The 21240-nt window shown below is 40.4% G+C and overlaps 1 protein-coding gene across 1 annotated transcript in view; it reads right to left on the reverse strand.

Annotated features, from left to right (window-relative positions):
- Positions 1-13064: 13064 nt before the first annotated feature.
- The window catches only part of LOC136866683 (protein O-mannosyl-transferase TMTC1), a 1311771-nt gene continuing 1303595 nt past the window's right edge, over positions 13065-21240 (reverse strand). Inside the window, exon 15 of the mRNA XM_068226807.1 lies at positions 13065-13286. Within this exon, the coding sequence (XP_068082908.1) occupies positions 13065-13286 (222 nt within the window). The remainder of the gene's footprint in view (positions 13287-21240) is intronic.

Consider the following 21240-nt stretch of genomic DNA (forward strand, 5'->3'; position numbering starts at 1 on the left):
TTGTTTACTATTTATCAAGAAGTGTGGACATTCTCTCATAGATGTCTCTACTAAAACACTATGATCATGCACCCCGGTGCGAAGTGAAGGAACTTTATTTGAAGAAATTTTGTATTCAAAAGTTTTTTCTTTACTAAATTTTGTTCATTCATTCTTGGGTTGGCAATATTTATCTTTTCCTTCCGCCAGTTTCTAATTTAACCAATCAATAATTTCTGTAATTAATTTTCAGCCAATCCCGTATTTCTTCTTCGATTTTGTGTGTACCTTTCGATGTTAACCAATAAAACTCCGTGGGTGTGTCTTGATCATTCATGAAAGGTCTCAAACGTCCCCGAGGGTATAAAACCTGTTGATTTTCTTGTCTCTCGGCCACTTGTTTAACATCTAACCCTGTGTATGGACGTGCAGCAGGAGGCGGGAGGTGCCTCATTCTTCAGGCAGCAGTTCTTCAGTAAGGTAATGGCCGCTTAACATCTTTATTTCTTGCTAGCTCAGCAGTTTAACCCGCGGGAAACGTTTTACCATGTAACCCATCTTTACAAATATGTAAATTTCTACCACTTTATGTAAAAACTTAGTAAATTGGTAACTGTAATTCGGGGATAGAGAGTGATTTACCCTTTCGAGCTCCCCTTCATATTGGTTTGAGGTGACTACGTTTTGGTAACTGATTTTCTTCTTTTCCTCAATGTTTTAAATTTCTTCCTTATACGAGTCACCTCCATAGTTTGGGAATAGCCCCTGTTTCAACGGCCTACTGCCTTTTAGGTTTTAAAATGTATATATAGGACTGCAAGTATACGCCTCCATTCTTTTTGGTATTCCGGGCCATTTATTTAACCTGTTCTTTTCCTGCTAAGGCCCAGTTGACCGGGTACAAGATACCCCCGTGTCATTGTTGTAAGTCGTGCCTTGATGGCAATCAGTGGTAAAGTCTGGTGTTGCCTTGAATAGGCGTGAAAAACTGAGAGCGTGTTAGCTCTTTTCCAGTGTGTAATAGTGCCTCGGGGAGGCTTGAGGTTCAAAGTTGGGAGCACGTGCTCCAGGTATTAGGGGATTTCTGCCCTTTGGTAAATATGTGTTTGTGAGCTGAAAGCTCAGAAAATGTAATGGGGGGGGGGGGGGCTTGAAGCCCAAGTTCTGTTTATACCACCAATCTTATCTTTCCTAGAGTTAATTTTTGCTACTTGTACCTTTTGCTTTGTTTCTTGTTGTTAAAAAGAAGAAGAGAAAATATAACCTTGTTACAGTTTTAAATTAACTTTGATTTTGGTAGTTAGACCCATTCACCTCGGCACCTTCTTTCACCTCTGCTGATCCACTAAACCACGGTAACAACAACAACAACAACAACAACAACAATAATAATAATAATAATAATAATGATGATGATAATTTCTTATATACATACATACATCATCAATATAGACCGTTATGCCTTTCAGCGTTCAGTCTGCAAGCCTTTGTGAATTTACTAAATGTCGAAAAAATCCTCTATTTGCAACTAGTGCCGTGGCCTCATTTAATTCTATAAATCTTTTCTTTAAATCGTTAGAAACTGAGTGGAACCATCTAATTTTAAAATAAAAAGTACTGAATAATAGAGGCCAGAAAGGTGGTTAATAATAATGGCGTGTTGTCTCCGGAGGGACCTGGTCTCCCGTAGGCGACCTGCGCTTCGTAATGAGGATGAAATAATGATGAAGACGACACATACACACAGTGTCTGTGCCAGGGGAGTTAACCAATTATGTTTAAAATTCCCGACCCTCGACCCTGCCGGAAATCGAACCGGAGAACCCTGTGACCAAAGTCCAGCACGTTAACCATATAGCCGTGGAGCCGGACAGAAAGCTAGTTACAAATAGGGGATTGTGGAGGCGTTTAGAATATTTACTGAGGCTTGCATACTGAACACGGAAAGGCATAACAGTCTACAATGAAATGTATGCGTGTATAGCTGAACGTAATAAGTAAGTCGTCCGCCTGTGGTTTTTTGGTTAGTGTGATTATCTGCCATCCCCGTAGGCCGGGGTTCGATTCCCAGCTCTGCCACGAAATTTGAAAAGTGGTATGCGGGCTGGAACGTGGTCCACTCTGCCTCGGGAGGTCAACTGAGTAGAGGTGGTTTCGGTTCCTATCTTAGCCATCCTGGAAGTGGTTTTCCCCACTTTTCCTCTAGGCAAATGGCGGGATGGTATCTAACTTAAGACCACGGCCGCTTCCTTCCCTCTTCCTTATTCATCCCTTCCAATCATCACCCCCCCCCCCCCACAGAGCCCTTGTTTAGTATAGCAGATGAGGCTACCTGGGCGAGATACTGGTCATCTTCCCCAGTTGTATCCCCGACCCAGAGTCTGAAGCTCCAGGACACTGCCCTTGAGGCGATAGAGGTGGAATCCCTCGCTGAGTCTGAGGGAGAAACCGACCCTGCTGGGTAAACAGATTAAGGAAGAAAGAGAGAAGAAGTCTACGAAACTTTGAAAATCCTGCGGCCGTGACAGCTTTCCGCCATTCTTTCCTGGTAGACGGCCTATAGGCAACCTGCATGTCGAAGATACACAAACACCCAGCCCCCGGACCAGAAGAATTAACCAATTAAGGTTAACATCACCAACCCGGCCGGGAATCGAACCCACGGTTCTCTGAACTGAAGGCCTCAACGCTGACCATTAAGCCAAGGAGTCAGCTACATAATACCATGAATAGTTACAATTATTTATCCATTTGTTAATATGTACCTGTCTTTATTACCCCGAGCAGCATTGATTTCTAGTGAATATTAACTTATTTTTGCTTAAATTAAAAGGTACCGAAGTAGAAGGGTGAGAAGGTTCTTAAGCTATAAAATATGCCTTTCAAAATAATTCCTACGCCCTTTAAAGGCTTTTTACATCTGTCTGTGCCGGGCGCTGGCCTTCCGACCCCAACTTGGCAGGTGCGATCTTTGCTCAGTCGATTGTATTTGAAGGTCCTCAAATACGTCAGCCTCATGTCGGTATATTTACGGGCACGTAAAAGAACTCCAGCGGAACAAAATTCCGGAACCTCGACGCCTCCGAAAACCGTCAATAAGTATTTAGTGGGATGTAAAAGAAATGACTTTCATTTTTACAATCTACTTTTACGTCGCACCAACACAGAAAGGTTTTATGGCGACGATGGGATAGAAAAGTGCTAGGAGTGGGAAGGAAGCGACCGTAGCCCTAAGTAAAGTAGAGCCCTAACATTTACCTAGTGTGAAAATGGTAAACCACGGAATACCAACTTCAATAATATTACTTATTACATCTGTCTGTACTTTTCGAATATTAACCTGATGCGTGGTTTTTATATGTGAATTTTGAGATCCGTATGAGGGCTAATGCCCGGTTGCAGAAAGGTCCATCAAATCAGTCCTTAATGGCAGATCAGCTGATTGCTAGTCAACTTTAATTCCAGAGTGCGTTACCAAAACCTAAACCCCGATCAACTTTCTCCAATTTACTGACTGAAGATCCGAGAAGGAAAAAAATCTGGCAACAGTTCAATTAGTGACCATTGCCGTGTTGATTCCTTAAGGATGGTGTCTACTTTATCCTGTTTGGTGTCTAGCAAAGACACCAAAGTGGCTGTGAATCATAGAACAGCTGATCGTGTTTGAGACAGCTGAAGAAATAGCAAATTTTGAGGCTTCCGTTTTATTTAGTTAATCTTCGACAGTATGAGTGATATCTCCACTAAGAAAGTGAGAGGGCCATAATTTTTATTGACTGATAGAGCCTTCTTACTTAATATAGTTGAGGGAAACATGCATATAATTGAAAATTTAAAAAAGGATACTGTGTGGGAAAAATTACAAAAGAGTAAGAACCCATGCTGTGGTTAGGCTTAAGTTTTGTCACGTTGGTTTATTAATTCTAAAATGTCGGGGTATACATGGACATTAATATGCCAGAGATAAGTATTTACTTCATTACACATTTTCAAGATTTGATTGATATAAATTAACTCGTTCCATGTTCAAGGATTGAGGTTATACGCGAGAGTAATGAATACAGAAAAAAATAGCAGCTGTATTAATTGCATTTACATTTTCTGATCACAAAGTGGTGTGAGTTTTTTGTCAGATATCCCAAGTCTCATTAAATATTCACTCCCATAGCGGAACGTCATCCTGGAAACAGATACATGATCGAAATTATAATCTCAGTAACTATCGTACTGGGATCATTTTTAATTTATATAGTTTTGAATCTTTTTTAACATACATGAGAACATTTTTGTCTATACTTTATTAATATCAAGCGGACGGGGCAAATAATGGTCAACGTCGGATTCAGTGCTATATTCGTCTGTGTGTCCGTTTGCGTTTTAGAGCATCACGGGAAAATAATGGGTGGATTTTCACGAAATTTGGTATATGTTAAGAATAAGAGCGAGTAGGATCTTGGCTATATGCCGTTCAAAATAATCCCTACGCCATTTAAAGACTTCGTACATCTGTTTGTGCCGGGCACTGGCCTTCCGTCCCCAACTTGTCAGGTTCGATCTTTGCTCTGTCCGACTGTATTTGAAGGTGTTCAGATACGTCAGCCCCATGTCGGTAGATTTACAGACACGTAAAGAAACTCATGTGGGAAAAATTCTGGCACCTCGGCGTCTCCGAAAACTGCGAATAAGTAGTTAGTTTGACGTAAAGGAAATAACTACTTTTTACAATCTGCTTTTACGTCACACAGACACAGAAAAGTCTTATGGCGACGATGGGATAGGAAAGGACTAGGAGTTGGAAGGAAGCGACCGTAGCCTCAAATAAGTTTCAGCCCCAATATTTGCCTAGTGTGAAAATGGTAAACCACGAAAAAAAAATCTTATTTATTTCATCGAATATATACCTGATACGTGGTTTTTATGCCAGAATTTTGCGATCCGTGTGAGGGCTAAGAGGAACGCCCGAACACAAAATGAATTATAGTAATTCCGTCAGACACTGATCAGTGGGAAAGGGTGAATGTTTGTAATTGTTGACTCTCTATGAACTTCATAGGAATTAGACTTGAAATAATAGAAATATAATTTCTGAGCGACAGAAATAAATGCGAGTGCCATGTTATTTCAATTTTAGGGTTTACATACTGGCATAATGTATTACTGAACACCCGGATCCATATCTTGATCTTTGGTTTAGAGACGTTCCCTCTCCCACTAGAACCACATTCTTTAACATGAAGGCATTAAACAAATATTTGGATATATCAACGTTCCAGGTTCTGTACAGAATGTTCAGTTCATTGCTGACAAAATTGTAGAAGTTCTTGTCTCCTTAACGATGGGTATATCAGTCAGTCAAAACAATAAACAAATAGGGCTTCAGCCCCAAGAAGCTTGAGCACTAGCACTCCACGTTAGATTTTTACTTAGCAAACGGCCAGTTTATAACATATTTAAAGGAAAAATAGAGAAATGAGGAGTAATTTTTATCGGCGTCCGCCTCTGTGGTGTTGTGGTTAGTGTGATTAGCTGCCACCCCCGGAGGCACGGGTTCGATTCCCGGCTCTGCCATGAAATTTGAAAAGTGGTACGAGGGCTGGAACGGGGAGTAGAGGTGAATTCGATTCACACCTCAGCCATCATGGAAGTGGTTTTCCGAGGTTTCCCACTTCTCCTCCAGGTAAATACCGGGGTGGGACTAACATCAGGCCACGGCAGCTTCCTTCCCACTTCCTTGCCTATCCCTTCCAATCTTCCATTCCACCACCAAGGCCCCTGTTCAGCATAGCAGGTGAGGCCGCCTGGGCGAGGTACTGATCATTCTCCCCAGTTGTATCCCCGACCCAATGTCTCACGCTCCAGGACACTGCCCTTGAGGCGGTAGAGTTGAGATCCCTCGCTGAATACGAGGGAAAAACCGACCCTGGCGGGTAAGCAGAATCAGAAATAATTTTTATCGGCAGCATTGGCAAGTGAAGATTACATTTTTAGTGATTGTGAAATAAATTACCGGCGTATTAGTAGATTTGATGTATGCACCGTACTTAGGAGAATTCTATTGTTATCTGATATATTATTCAAAATGGCTCTTCAATAGAGAGCACTCTCAGTTAATTACCAGCCGCAATTAGTGCTATTCAGTTATTACCCATATTCCAAACACATTTCCAGGTCAGTAATTGCTGCAACTAAATATACCGTATATGGCATGGTTATGCTGTGTTTTCTTCCGGAAGATAAACATTCGTCAGCGATCAATCTGTATCGTAAAAGCTGATAAAACTAATGTATACAGAATTTAAGCAGGACCGCGTTCAGAATAACACATCAAATGTTCTAATTGAGCTGTTAGAGCTCCGTATTTCTAAATACAGTAATCCTAATTGTAAATGTGTTGTTCAATACTGAAAGTTACTCAAAGGAAAATATACAGATAGATTTTGATTACGTTTCTTGTTTTCAATTGGCTAATATGTCGTAATATATTTTGAAATTTTAGATACATTCACATATCTGGAATCATCATAAGCTATGGAAGCTGAAAACCAGTAGTCAGACAGGTCATAGCGATGAACAAGTCTGCAAGAGGGAATGAATATATACAGCTATTCAAAATAGATTTAAAATAGAATCTCAACCGGGGCGAGTTGGCCGTGGGGTTAGGGGCGCGCGACTGTGAGCTAGCATCCGGGAGATAGTGGGTTCGAATCCCAGCCCTAAAGATGGTTTTCCGTGGTTTCCCATTTTCACTGGGGCTGTACCTTAATTAAGGCCCCGCCCGCTTCCTTCCAATTCCTAGGTTTTTACTATCCCATCGTCGCCATAAGAGCTATCTGTGTCGGTCCGACTTATAACCACTATCAATAAAAATGGAATCTATATTATGAGAGTTTTGATAGGCCTGATAATGTGCTTTGATAAGACTGTGTGGTATAACTTTGTGTCAGTGGACTTTACACACGTGCCGTTTTCATTTGATGAGTTACTACTTTTATATTTATTTATTCATTTATTTATTTATTTATTTCTGGTCATTTGATTTACGCCGCAAGACTATACATCTGTGTCGGTAGCTAATGCATAAAAAGAGAGAAGTGTGCCAGCGAAATTACGTGAGGGTTGAAAGACATGTCACCTACTATGTTAAATTTAGCAGGCGACTGGTGTTATAATTAAATATGGCAATTGGAAGATGCTGCTCATTCTCCTAACAATATACTACATTTTATTATCATTGGTCTTTATATTACATGTAAAGTGAATTTTGTGTGATTATGAAATCGTGTCTTGAATTTGGTAATACTTCCGGTATGTGCGAGTGAGATGCGCAGAAGTTCGACAAGGTCATCTACTTGCCAGCTGTTAGCATACAGACGGTCACTGGGTCATTCGCCAGTTGACAGTCGACATTCATTCTCCACTCTACCAGCTGACTTTGGAAAGCAATAGTCTTGCTTATGAATAACCTGGTGTTCTTGGAGACCTGTCACTTTAGCTATTTTTATTCATAACGAGTACAATAGTTAACTGACGTCAAGTTGATCGAGACTGTTTAGTACGTATTCACTCACAGCCTTTGCTGGCAGGACCTAGTGTTTACTGTGCGCTATGTCTTCTGGTATGGGCTAGAGCATTTTTGTTACTTTCATTGATCTGTCTCTGTCTTATCCTTGGCGTTGACTATATGAAAGTGACTGAGCGATGCTAGTAATGCCATTCCTTCTGCAGCCAGTCCCTGCTATGAATGGTGTGAAAATCTTGCTCATAGGGTCGGTTGGTGCATGCATTTCAGTGGGCTTGGCAGACTGATATGTAATAGCAACTTCTGGCTCGGTGAGGAAAGCAACGGGAAACTACCACACTCCTCATTTCCATAGTACGCTTCTTCAGTGATGCCTAGGCCGTCTATGACAGCTGATGGCAGAGCTGTTGAGGATCCAACCAGCCTTAGGGCTGAAGACTGAACATACACATTGAGAAGAATCTGTGAGTTGACAACATCATTAATAATCTTTGTACAAGTTTCAGCTTTGAATCAAGAGGAGTCTAACCACCAAGTCGACATGGAGACATCGCCCAGTACCATGTGTGATATTAGTTTCACCATGAGAGCCTAAACCCTGAGACCACAGCCGACAACTTTGAGATGAGAGAATGCCAGCCGTAATCGTAGTATTGAGGACAGTCAATCATCGTCCAGTTAGAAGAAGTCATCGAAAGCTAAGTCGACTCAAATAATGGAGTAAATATCTGTTCAGTAGTTGGTTAGTTAATGTACAATGACTGAGCAAATGTCATGGGATAGCGGAGCACTGATGCGCAGGTGTGTTGTCTGCGCACCACACGTCTCCTGTGCCAACGGCAGTTGTATAGGAGACCTTGTGAGCAGTGGCTGTGCATGTGACAGGTGTAACGTGGAACGTCGTCGTGAGCTGACACCGTTCGATGGGGTATGGTGGTCGGTGCCCGACGGATGGGAAGTGCGATTTCGGAAGTGGTGCGGGAGTTCGGCTTCACACGATCAACCGTGTCCAGGGTGTATCGTGAATGGTTGAATGCGGGTGTCACCGTCCACAACAGACGAACGACCGGCTGTCAAGCCACCCTCGATGACCGTAACCGGCGACATCTGAGACGGATTGTCAATAGTGGAACGCAGGCTCCGTGCACCCACGAACAGACCAGCTTTGGCGGCCGCTCTGCAAACGATTTGGTGTCAGCTGCGTCCAGAGGACTACCAGGGAATTGTCGACTCACTTTCACGGCGTCTCACTGCAGTTCGCGGGGCCAGAGGAGGTCCCACACGCTATTAGATGGCTATCCCATGATATTTGCTAAGTCAGTGTATTTATAGTTATTAAATGGTATTGTACAATGGTGTAGTTGAGTAGTTCTCATACTTTGCTATGCAGTAATATCATTACACAGTCTTCATATATTTCTTTTTCTGTCATGTAAATTTGGCTGGTTTAGTGGTTGGTATAACACACCGTCATGAAGATTATGATCATTCCTGTGTGTTTCTATTTGATTTTCTTATATTAATCCTGTATGGCGGATAATTTGATGGTAATTTGTATGATTTTCACCTTATTAGCCCAATATAGGCACAACGTTTGGGGAAATGTGTCTTGATCTTCGTAAGATTAACTTAGATTTTCTCGTGATTGAAGTCCTCATACTAAAACCAATTGTCATTGAGAATTATGTGTGTTCTGAATATAAATTGAGAGGGATTATGTTAAAACTCAAGTGATAGAAATGATTCCATTCTTTTGAATCAAACCAGCTAAGGTATAAGCGATATAGGAGATACTCTTAAATTGTGGCACGGAAACCGAAAGATAGGTTGGATCTTTGAGAATCCAAATGTATTATTTGAGGATTGTGTACGCGAAGGGCATGTTGCGTGATATTTTATTTGGACTTCATGACCTCCCGGGGCGGATCACGAATGTATTACGATGTTTAAATGAGACATGATATTATATTTCACGATTGATAGAGTGTTAGCCCTATGCCTTCGAAATAATATTGTGTTTTGTTGTGTAATGGATGAATCGGGATAATTTTCGAGAGTATAATCCTGTTATGATAATTTTAAGATTGTTATGTATTCAAATTGTAGACGACTATAGGGATATTTAGGATCTTCATACGATAGTAGGTAGATAGTTCTCGACTGCGCGTGTACGATTTTGACTGTCTTCTGTATACTTGTGTCCAGTAGTATTATATTCGAAATTCTCCGATCTTGTCGTTACTTTGATAATTTTTCACGTTTATTCACATTGACTGTGGATTATTCTTCGAGAGTATTCCCGAACATTTGATGACTTTCATCCCGGGTCAATCACTTGTGCTTGAATGGTGCAGATATTAATCTAGTGATTGTGTTTGAGCATAACGGTCATTTCACGTGTTCTATAATTTTTTATATTGTACATATTGTGTTGGAATTAGAGTTGTAGTTTTGATGTGTGTGAGTTATAGTAATATCATCATATATTTCCCTTGTTTCACATGTGTTATATTGTGGACTAGGCAACGTTATTTTTCCATATTTCAGGGTCTAGCTTTGCACTGTGGCGTTCGCAGAGCTTAGATTTTGTTTAATTTAAGTGGACCGTGTAAAATGACATTTCATTACTGGAATTTACTTCTTTAATTGAATTAAACCACAGATAAATAGAATAATGAGCAGATACTTATTCCATTGCGTCGATTGCGTTTTAAAAGATCATTATCGCATCAAATTGTATGTATGTTGGGTATTCAGCCCGAAGGCTGGTTGGATTCTCAAAAGGTTCACCATTAGCTGTCATAGATGGCCTAGGTGTCACTGAAGAGGCGTACTAGGGAAATGAGGAATGAGGTAGTTTCCCGTTGCTTTCCTCACTGAGCCAGAAGTTGCAATTGCACATCAGTCTGCCAAGCCCACTGAAATGCGTGCACCAACTGACCCTATGAGCGACATTTTCACACCATTCATAGCAGGGACTGGCTGCATAAGGAATGGCATTACTAGCGTCATTCATACCTCAGCCACTTTCATATTGTCAAAGCCAAGTATGAGACAGGTCAATGAAAGTAACAATTTTATTCTAGCCCATACCAGAAGACATAGTGCACTGTAAACACTACATCTTGCAAGCAAAGGCAAACGCATCAAATTATGTATGTAAACAGTTACAGTAAATTCATATTTTGAATAGAATGATTGTTATCTAGTACGATTTCCTTACCAACTTAATTTTTTCTTCTTTTTCTGATATTCCAGATTTGATCGTGAGATCCCAGATCTTTTCTATTTAATGGAATATAAAAAATTGTTTGCTTAAATATCATCGAAAAGAATATGTAATTATTAATTTGTTAGGTCGAATTAGTAAAGAGCTTAATGTACCATCCTATTTGATCTATTTTTCTGTACCTCAAAAGCAACAATTAATTTTCTATTAACTATCATTTTCATCATCACAGCTAGAGAGGATGACAAAATAATATTCTTATGTTTAAATAATCCATGCCAATTGTTTGGATTTTATTCACTTTTTCTTTGTCATATATCACATCCTCTGTCATGTCATTCAGGCTTGTTAAGTCCTTACTGAGCATCCCTGAGGTGTCTCAACGTTCTTCCGCTGATGTATAGTAGGAAAAATATCTAAAAAACGGAGATAGAGGGGCTGTCTGCTAAAAGAGGGAAATAAAACACTAATCGAAATGCTTAAGATACTGGCAGGGCACCAGGCGAACAATAGTTTATGTCGACTCTGAAAATGAGATTGGTTGTGGACACGCAGAATAGTTATTTTATTTATTAGTTTGTTATTATTGAACACAGCTTTTGTTAACCTTTCGAAAATTACAAAATTACGAATTATAAATTACAAATCAATCAATAAAATACCCGCATGGCTATTTAAAAATGTAATGAGCTGAAAACTGTAATCACACCTGTATAACAAAATGAGTTTTGAGACTATCATAAAACACAATTTCCATTTTATAATTTAAAGAAATACAAAAATTAGAATGAAATTATTTTGGAAAAATACACACAAACTACACGAAACCATCTTAGTTTTGTGTAATTCTCATTACATCATGTAACTGGTATAAAGAAACATCCGATTAAAATACCACGTTACCTGGCGGTGCGCATCTACCACATCAAGAATGCTCGTAAATTGTGAGAAAATGGCGCTATCCATAACGTAGGTTTGCATCAACGAATTGTTACTGAATTATTTACTGCAGACGGTTGTATTCCCGTGGATATTCATCTATGGCAATGCATGTCAGTCAGGTGGTAAGCACAGAGTCTGGAGTTATCGCATAAAAGGTAAGACGTTACAAAACGGCTTTGTAAAAAAAAAAATTGTTATTTCTTATCTAAAGTTAAGTTCACACTCTCATTTTTGTTTGTTAGGTGACCGAAGCTAAGAATCATCAGGTTATACCAGCTTATTCCTAACGTCTTGGTGGGGGGGGGGGGGGAACGAAGCATTTTTCTCTCAGAACAAGAATGGTTTCATTGTTTATCATCGTAGCCTCTTATTTACCCTAAGAAATGAAAGCCCAATTGTAGCGATGTATAAAGGTAAGGACAGGCGCTCTAGAAACTAAAAGCATGATTGTTGTGTCCCTGCTACTTCAAGATCCCCAGATAAATCCAAAACTCCCAAGGAATACCCCAAGGAGACAAATTAAGTGGTCCAAAATTATAAATCAACAACACAACTGTCATCATCTGCCTATTGTTTTTCCGCAATGTTGCAGGGTCCGCTTGTCGGCACATCTGTTTCAACGAAGCGGTCACTGGCCTTCAGGTTCCAGACGCAACAGAACTCTCCTTGCTGCGAACGACGTGTCCGTACCATCTAAGCCTACCTTCCCGTAATTTATTTGCAATTGGTATGACTACAAACCGTCGTTGATATCACGGTCCTTTGCGTGGTCGAACTACGTGAGTCCCAGGCTCCATCAGAGCCTTCTCATTTCCATACCATGTAGAACCTGCTCATAATTTTCTGTTGCTGACCAGCACTCCGATCCGCAGAGGGCTACTGGGCGCCCTATCGTTATTAGAGGCAAGGGCGATGGAGTTCATAATCTTGAATCTATGTCGAGCGTCTGCCTCAAAATACGCGGACTGTCTGCCGGTATTTCGTAGTGTGCTCTAATCTCAACAGCATAAACAATACATTCAATATTGAACAGATCCTTTACACATTTTATTACGAAACGGCAGTGCCAGAGCTTAACTGCACGGGGATGCTGAAGTTGATCATCATCATCATCATCATCATCATCAACATCAATGATATCGAAAAATTTATTCCAATTCCTTCCTCCTTGTCCTATAAATGAATATTCCTCCTTCTTCTTCTACTACTTCTTGGCGATGCAGCGTCTGCTCGAAGGCATTGACTTCACCACTTAAAACGGTGTAACGCATCTTTGGAGATACGACTGACAGCCTCATATCGTCGTTCAGTGTTTCATGGCATCTTATCTTTGGACGTACTCTTGGCGTACTGTCTGGTTCCAATACATTTGCCACAGATTTCGCCATAAATGTGTCATCGCAGTGCAAAACATGACTGTACTTTGACAAGCCTTGTCTCTCGCTCTCCCTCATCCACCGCAGCGACACCTGATATTTTGCGAACGTGTTCGTTCTTCACTTTATCTAATCTTATTATTCCTAGAGACCATCTCGGCATGTTCATCACCCCGGCATGGAGAGTCTTATCATGTTTGCTCATCATTGGCCAGCAATCTGAGCCATACAAAGCCACGGTCTACAACAGAACGGTACACCTTAGGTTTGAGTAGCAGAGGGAGTTTTGTGTCACAATGTATTGCAATCACCTGGCACCATTTCATCCAGGCACTAAACGATCAAAAATAAATTAAATATTTATTTATTTATTTATTTATTTATTTATTTATTTATTTATTTATTTATTTATTTATTTATTTATTTATTTATTTATTTATTTATTTATTTATTTATTTATTTATTTATTTATTTATTTATTTATTTATTTATTTATTTATTTATTCTCTTTGAAATTACACAGGCAGTATGCCATTTTAATAAATGGTGAGTTCAAGTAATGAGATGTTCTTGATCTTGGCAAGCGAAAAACTGTGTTCATGCGAGCTCTAACTCATTGAACATGAAATGATATAAAATTCAACAGGCCTATGGAATTAAATTTATTGTTTACGAGTTTGTTTAACGTTCTTCAAGAAATAATTCATCTGTTACGCAACGACGTGAGGTTAGAGTTGGCCTACTTCTTAAATACCGGGTTGATGTTTCAAAAGTGCAAAATGTCTTATTTGTTTTATAATACAGATACAGAAAAACATATTTTTTACAACTTCAGTAGCATGTATTTGTTCCTTTGAACACAGGTCCCAAATTGCAGATGCATATTCTAAGTTACTCCTAACAAGGCTACTGAATGACTGGGCAACTATCGATTATTTAGTAAATAATTTAGAACTCATTATTATAAACCAGAGCATATGGTAGGCATCGTTCGTTATTTTTGTAATATGGGCGTTGAAATATTTTTCATCAAATATTATTCCTAAAGTTCTTATTGTCGTAACTCTTTCTAATTTTAGTATCTTTTACATAGAACGATGCAATCGCTCCAGCAACTAATAACTGATATTTATTTCAGTTATCACTTCAACTGACACAGTTCTTGGTTTTCCTCTTCCAGTCGGATGAAACTATTTCTTCTCCTAGTAAGTCTATTTACGAGGAATGAGGCCGGAAACACTGCGCACCACACCCCTGTCACCTTACTTAAAACCCGCTGCCACATATTTTTCATACGTCCTGATTTTGTCTCCGATTTGTGGCTTATCGGCTGGTTTCTTCCACGTAAGTGGCGAGACGTTTTACGTTTCCAGGCCTAGGTCAAATGGGCTGGTCGATTCAACAGTATGCCCAAAAACTGCAAAGCAGGCAATGCAAAACGAGCGGATAGCATGACTTCTCAGCCCTAACGTCAAATAACACGGAAATGACAATTAGTTATTACACTTGATACCCAGACCATGGAATAACTATGAATGCATAAAATATACTTTTATTGCTTGAATTTTTATAAACCTCATGCTACTTCATTCTTTCAGTCATAAATCTAGTAGGTCAATAAAATGAAATGAATACCTTATGGTATAAGATAGAAGATTTTAATTTGTTTGTGCTTCAATTTACAGGTGACATTTGAACGATATATTCTTTCTGGTATTTTCTTAATGTACTGGGTTCGGTACTTGAATAGATATTGCCTATTTGCACTATTAAATGCCCTTTTTGACGCGTTTCTTGTACGGAGGGATTTGTTCTTCATTGCGTGTTTCTGGGATGGTTGTTAGTTTGGTGAGTTCTGTTTAAATGAAGGGATATATATGTTAAGACGAACTTAACACCCAGTCCCCGTTCCAGAGAAATTAACCATACGGAGTTAAAATACTCGACCCACCAGGGAATTGAACTCAGGTCCCTCTGAACCGAAGGCCAGTATGCTGACCATCAAACAACCTCATGCAACTTAGATTTGTACTTCACACCAGTCTTCGTCGATTTACGTCAGATTTGAAGAATATTGCATCTTGACCTGTGTTAATACCATTTTCGCTCTTAAAACAACAATCACCACCACCACCACCACCCCCTACTCTCTCTCTCTATCCCCTCCCCAGTCTACTCCATTTCACAGCAGTTGGTCATTTGTTTGTATCGTCTAACATTCCTGCGTGTGCGTAACGGGCTGGCAATTCTTCAACAAAAGAATTCATCGTGGAGATACTAAACAGCTAGAGACAATTGGAAAAAAATGGCCAACTTTCGAAGCAACAAACAACTGTATGTTCAGAAATACCTGTAGTACGCGTCGCTAACGGGACAATCATACAGCGTGTGCAAAGTTTACTAATTCCCGAGCTACTTTCCACTAACATCCAGGCATGATGTTTCGCTCGGAACGCAGCAGTAATCCTATCTATCAGAGATGAGTGACAGCAGAAGATGCAAATTATATCACAACAATGGTCAATGTAATGTTATTGTTCATCAGTTGTGTGAGCTTTCGCTATAGTAGGCCTTCACATTTAGTTTTCTTTCGACCTTGTGATATCTGGGCATCTATCGTAAAGGGAGTCCTTCTTACTGTCATGACTTCCACTTGCCTTATATTTCATTTGATAGTTCCTTTACGATTTTTTATCACTTTTTATGCTCAGCTTCAAAATTTTCGTTGTCCTTATGGACTGATGACCACGCTTTTTTGTACCTTAAGGCGATCACGACAAAAACCATCTCTAATTAAACAATTAAACAATATTTCTGTGTTAGCAATGCTCGGCGTTGATATAGACTAAGCAACAAAAAGTCCAAATTCATGAATTCTATTATCGCAGTCGGTATGATAAAACTGTGTAAGACATAAATGATCGGAACTTATATTGTCTGTAACTTTTGTTAAGAAATACGTTTCTATAGGACCAATAACGTAGATATTATAGAAAAAAATTTAGACACCTTCCCCTAAAATACCATTTCAAGCAGCGTGAATAAAATTACTTATATCCTAAATTATACTACCTCATCCCTCGATTTTAAATAACGATTTTCATTATACACTCATCAGCCATTTTCTCATGCTGTGCGAACATAAGTACATACTATAACCGTTCTATACAAGGCTAATTGTCATGTCATGATGCCCAACAAATAATATATGCCGTTTTCCGCGTCATTCTACGACATATTTTGTCGTAATGAGCATTTTTCACCCAGTCCGGGATACGAGCGGTGCTGCGCTAGCTCGGAGGGCGAAGCTCTAATTACGCGCACACAGAGAGAGTCAGTACAGCGAAACCTTGAAATTACGCTTCTCTATTTACCGAGCGAGATGGACAGAACACGCCACGCGCAAAGAACGCCTGGGTCGAGATATGGAGATTGCTTTAGAGGATTTTAACTTGAGAACGGGAGATTCTCAGCGATTTCCCTGTGTATTCAGGGAAGCCAACTCACTATGTTCGTGCCTAAAGAGTAATAATAAAATGTTTCATACACGCTTTAGAAATTTACGAGTAAGGACTCGTTGGAATCAGCAAAATTTACACTACTTAATGATGTCAGAAGATGTACTACTTAAGGAACGTATTGGAAATGACGCACATTATACAGATGTCCTTAATGGGAACCAGATTTCGGACGCTCATATCGTGATGTAAAGATGGGAGTCCCCAGCTTATACCGGTTGACGCACAAATTCCTAAGATGAAGCTTGTACGATTACCAGAGATTCTGCGATGCGTTTGACATGGAATTAGATCAGTGGGAAGAAGAATTTAAGATCTACAAAATGAATATTCCCACGACTCTGAAAGATCATTTCTAACAGAGCGCGTTGTCGCACGTGGGCGGAGCCTACCCTCCCTTCAGTCGGCGACCCGGACTCACTATAAAAGAAACACAGACGAAGCCCTAGTATTCCATTCTTTACTCATTCATTGATTGTGAATCAGTATTGCTCAATTAATACTCCGTGTTATTTAGTGTTTGAATAAGTGTGTTAGACAAGAGGTTTGTTTCAAGTCAGACCCATATACCTATAAAATAATCAGATATTTCTAGCATGAAAGGAATAATTGTGGTGCGTGAATATAGGAGCTTCGAATCCCAATACCTATTAAGGTGATGCACACTAGCAAAGTTAGTAGCGGCTCACAAGAATAATAGTCAGAGATCGGGTTAGAATTCCAATGATCGCCAGTAAACAGTAATCAGTAAACAGTGTTAGATTAGCCAGGAAGTGATGTGCAATTGAACCAGTGATGCTCACGTGCGAATAAATAGAAATTAGTAAGCGTGTCAGATTACGATAAAAGGGTATCGAGTAGTGACCTCCAAGGACTGAGACCGCTAATCGGCTAGTCCATTCGAGCTTATGAGTGGGTCTAGCTTTATTATATTATCTGAAGGCATAGAAACAGTACTTCAATAACCAGTTTCCCATTTGTTCATATGTATGTAAGTGCTTGTCGAACCCCGGAATCTACTCTAACAGAGAGTGCCCGTGTGCCTGCAGTGGTGGTTCGGAGACGACCAGAACGCGCCATTGTGCCTGCAATATTTCATAGAGGGATCATCTAGAACTTCGACCGAGGTGATTGCAGATCAGGACATTATGAACGGGACTCCGAAGAAAATAAACCTAGGACACTCAGCTAACGAGGCGTCAATGATGGCGGCTTAAACCCATAGGGGTACTCTCAGATGACGGCACGGCTGCACGCAGCGATGATAAGTACAAATCCATCATATTTCTGGGCATGAGAATCATGAGGGTTGCAGAAAATTTAACTATGAAAAAAGTATATTCAATATATTACCTGCATGTAAATTCGAGAGTATATAGGTGACGCAATATGCGTCTTTCAAGGGGGTAAAGTTTTCTTTTTATTAGTGATTTTATGGGCTCATCTGTGATTCTGGATAATCAACCATTTATTCCGGTGATTTCTTTTTCATGAATTAGTATGTAAGGCTCCCATAGTGTTTGTTTTTGAGGGGAGCATTTTAAGGGTGGAATTAATACTTCAGCAGATTTCATAATATTCAATCCAAGTTTGATTAATTGAGATAGAACTTCATCATTTCATTGCTTCACGGCGTAATGTACGTGTCCAGCTATTCCCTGGCGCCTGGCGCCTGGAAGATTAATGGCTCGAGGTGCAATCTTGATTTATATAATTAGCGAGTGAGTGCTAATTAAATTACCTGTCGAAATAGAATCATCTTAAGTCGTATATAATGTGGGTATGAGATACACGTGTGTGATGTGAAGGGTGAAACGATATGTGTGAACGTGTTTAAGATGACAAAGTGAAAATAGAATAATAATAATAATAATCATAGTGAAGAGATGAACAAGACAGAACATGGTCTAAATATTGAAAAATGATATTTGAAATCAGCCAGTAATTATTATTTTCCTGGATAAAGGCGAAAGAATTGAAGGAGGGGTACGTCCATATGTCTGGGGCGAAGTGAGAGTCTTCTCCTAGCTGAAGTGGACAGGCTGCTTCTTAGAAAAAATGTACGGCCCTCGAAAGGGAAGGAAATGTCAGACCTCAGCGGGTCCTGCTGTTTGTCAATGATCGTAATATTCACATAGGAAGTCTCCCTCACTTTGACACTGTATTGAATATTCACATGCCAATAATTCTTACCATCTGCGTTGTGCGTTCTATGACCCGATATATGATATATTCCTCCCAATTTTATATTTAAATGAGATCGGAATAGGGTTTTCAGCCGCACCTTGAGGTCCAACTAACACGGGTTCGATGCCGTGTGGTATCGACAGCCTTAGATCGACACCAGGAGACCTGTGAAGGGTCAGAACTTCAGAATGCATTTAAGAGTGTGAATTATATCGTATGTTGATGTATTTACAGTTGACTGCTTTATTTTTCATGGGTTTGTATTTACGTGTTATATCATTGTATGGTGACTTATATGGTGACTTACAGTATACCAACTTTATATTCGTCCGCTTTGTATAATAGTGGGATAATGTAATACTCCGAAGAAACGCACATATATGCGATAAGTGATATATAACTAATGTAGTCAAGTACACCTTATTTAAGACGAGCGACGACATGATTATCATGGTTATGGAGGTATGCGGAATTGTAGCCTGTAATAAGATCTCAACACCATGATGAATATTGTTAGTTAATATTGTTTCGTCACGAGACTGTGCGTCGATAGGGATTAATATAACGGGTACCAGCGGGTATCCATGTATTAGGTAAAGGGATACACCCCATTTTATTATGAAGTGCAGGATACGTGTGTTCAGGGTTAATATATGATGATGATGATGCTGCTGCTGCTGCTGATGATGATGATGATGATTGTTGTTTTAAGGGGCCTAACATCGAAGGTCATCGGCCCCCAATGGAACGAGTGATGAAGAAAATGAGTATGGGATTAAAACAATCAGTGAATCTAATTCGCAATGCCTTATTTTCTAATAAAATAAGAGAAAATATAGGAGACAAAGGAATAAGGCATTGCCTGGTAGTACAAATGTATATACATAATTTATGTTAGACGTTAAAATGCGCAACATAAACTAAAATGAAGTCAATAGGATAAAAGCGCAATTCAAACAAATACACTAGCACAAAAGACATCATTACACACGATAAAACAGACCACTATCCCTCATAAAGCGGATGACGAGGTCTGCTGACTGCTCGTCATCACGCAGGATAAGGGAGATTGTACCCGGGAGGTTAAGACTACGGCGAAGACCGACCAGGTCCACACACTCCGTAAGGATGTGTACCACGGTAAGGTGATCCCCGCAAGTACACACCGGATGGGGTTCTCCTTTGAATAGATGGGAGTGAGTCAGGATACCGTGGCCGATCCGAAGACGACATAATACCACAGCTTCCCTCCGCAAAGCCCGAAGGGAAGGGCTCCATACCTTCGTTGTACCTTTTATCGCTCTCAGCTTATTTGCAAGAAGAGTGGCCTGCCACTCCATCTCCCAATGGGACATAACCAGATATCTCAGCTGAGAGCGAATATCACTTGCTGGAAACTTGAAAGGCAACGGGGGCAGTGTAACTGCCTCCTTGGCAGCCTTATCTGCTAATTCATTTCCCTCTACACCCATGTGGCTTGGGAGCCATATAAAAGTGATTCTGGTGCCACCATCAGAACACCCGGCCAACAAGTCCTGGACCCACTGCACCAGACGGTGTCGAGGTAAACAAGTATCAATAGACTGTAGCGAGCTCAAGAAGTTAGTACACAGAAGAAAGTGTCGGCGTCCATTGGACAGTGCGTACCGCAGAGCTTACAGATAGCATAGAGCTCTGCTGTGTACATACTACAGGTTTCCAGGAGAGCAAAAAGAAACCTCTCAATGTCGACAACGAACGCACAGCCCACCTTCGTTTCTGTCCTTGAACCATCCCTGTAGACGACGACTGAACCTGGATAGCGGCCAACAACGGACAGGAAGAGCCTCCTATAAATAGAAGGGTCCTTGTTTCCTTTCGGGCCAGTGTGCAAATCCAGGATTATTTCAGGTCGTCGTACTACCCACGGAGGTACTCCACTTGGTTGTCTGAGAAGGCAAGGAACCGAAGGTACGTCAAACAATTCGTAACTGCTATCCAAACGTACCCCAACCGGCCGCGTCGCTCGAGGATAAGCAGCGTACAGCAAACGGTTGCCATTGTTGAACACGCAAGGATAGCTTGGATGAAGTGGCATCTGTCGCAAATTTGCAGCATACGTAAGTAGGAGTTGCTGGCGCTTCAGATGTAAAGGCGCAGCACCAGACTCAGCGAGCAGGCTGGCAATGGGGCTTGTACGAAAAGCTCCCTTCGCCAACCTAACCCCGCCGTGGTGGGTGCTGTTTAGCTTCGCAAGAACGCTTGGTCTTGCTGAGCCATATGCTGCACTGCTGTAGTCTAGCCGAGATAAAATATGTGCCCTATAGAATCGTAGGAGCACCGTGCGGTCAGCCCCCCAAGAAGTGCTAGTAAGAAGCTTCATCATATTCAGCTTCTTAGTGCATTTCACTTTTAACTGCCGCACTTGTGGCTCCCAGGATAATTTGTTATCGAAAAGAAGCCCAAGAAATCGGCAAGTGTCTACTACAGGAATAGCTACATTTCCTAAAT

Source organism: Anabrus simplex, chromosome 3 (genome assembly GCF_040414725.1).
Source record: "Anabrus simplex isolate iqAnaSimp1 chromosome 3, ASM4041472v1, whole genome shotgun sequence".
Classification (NCBI taxonomy): Eukaryota; Metazoa; Arthropoda; class Insecta; order Orthoptera; family Tettigoniidae; genus Anabrus; species Anabrus simplex.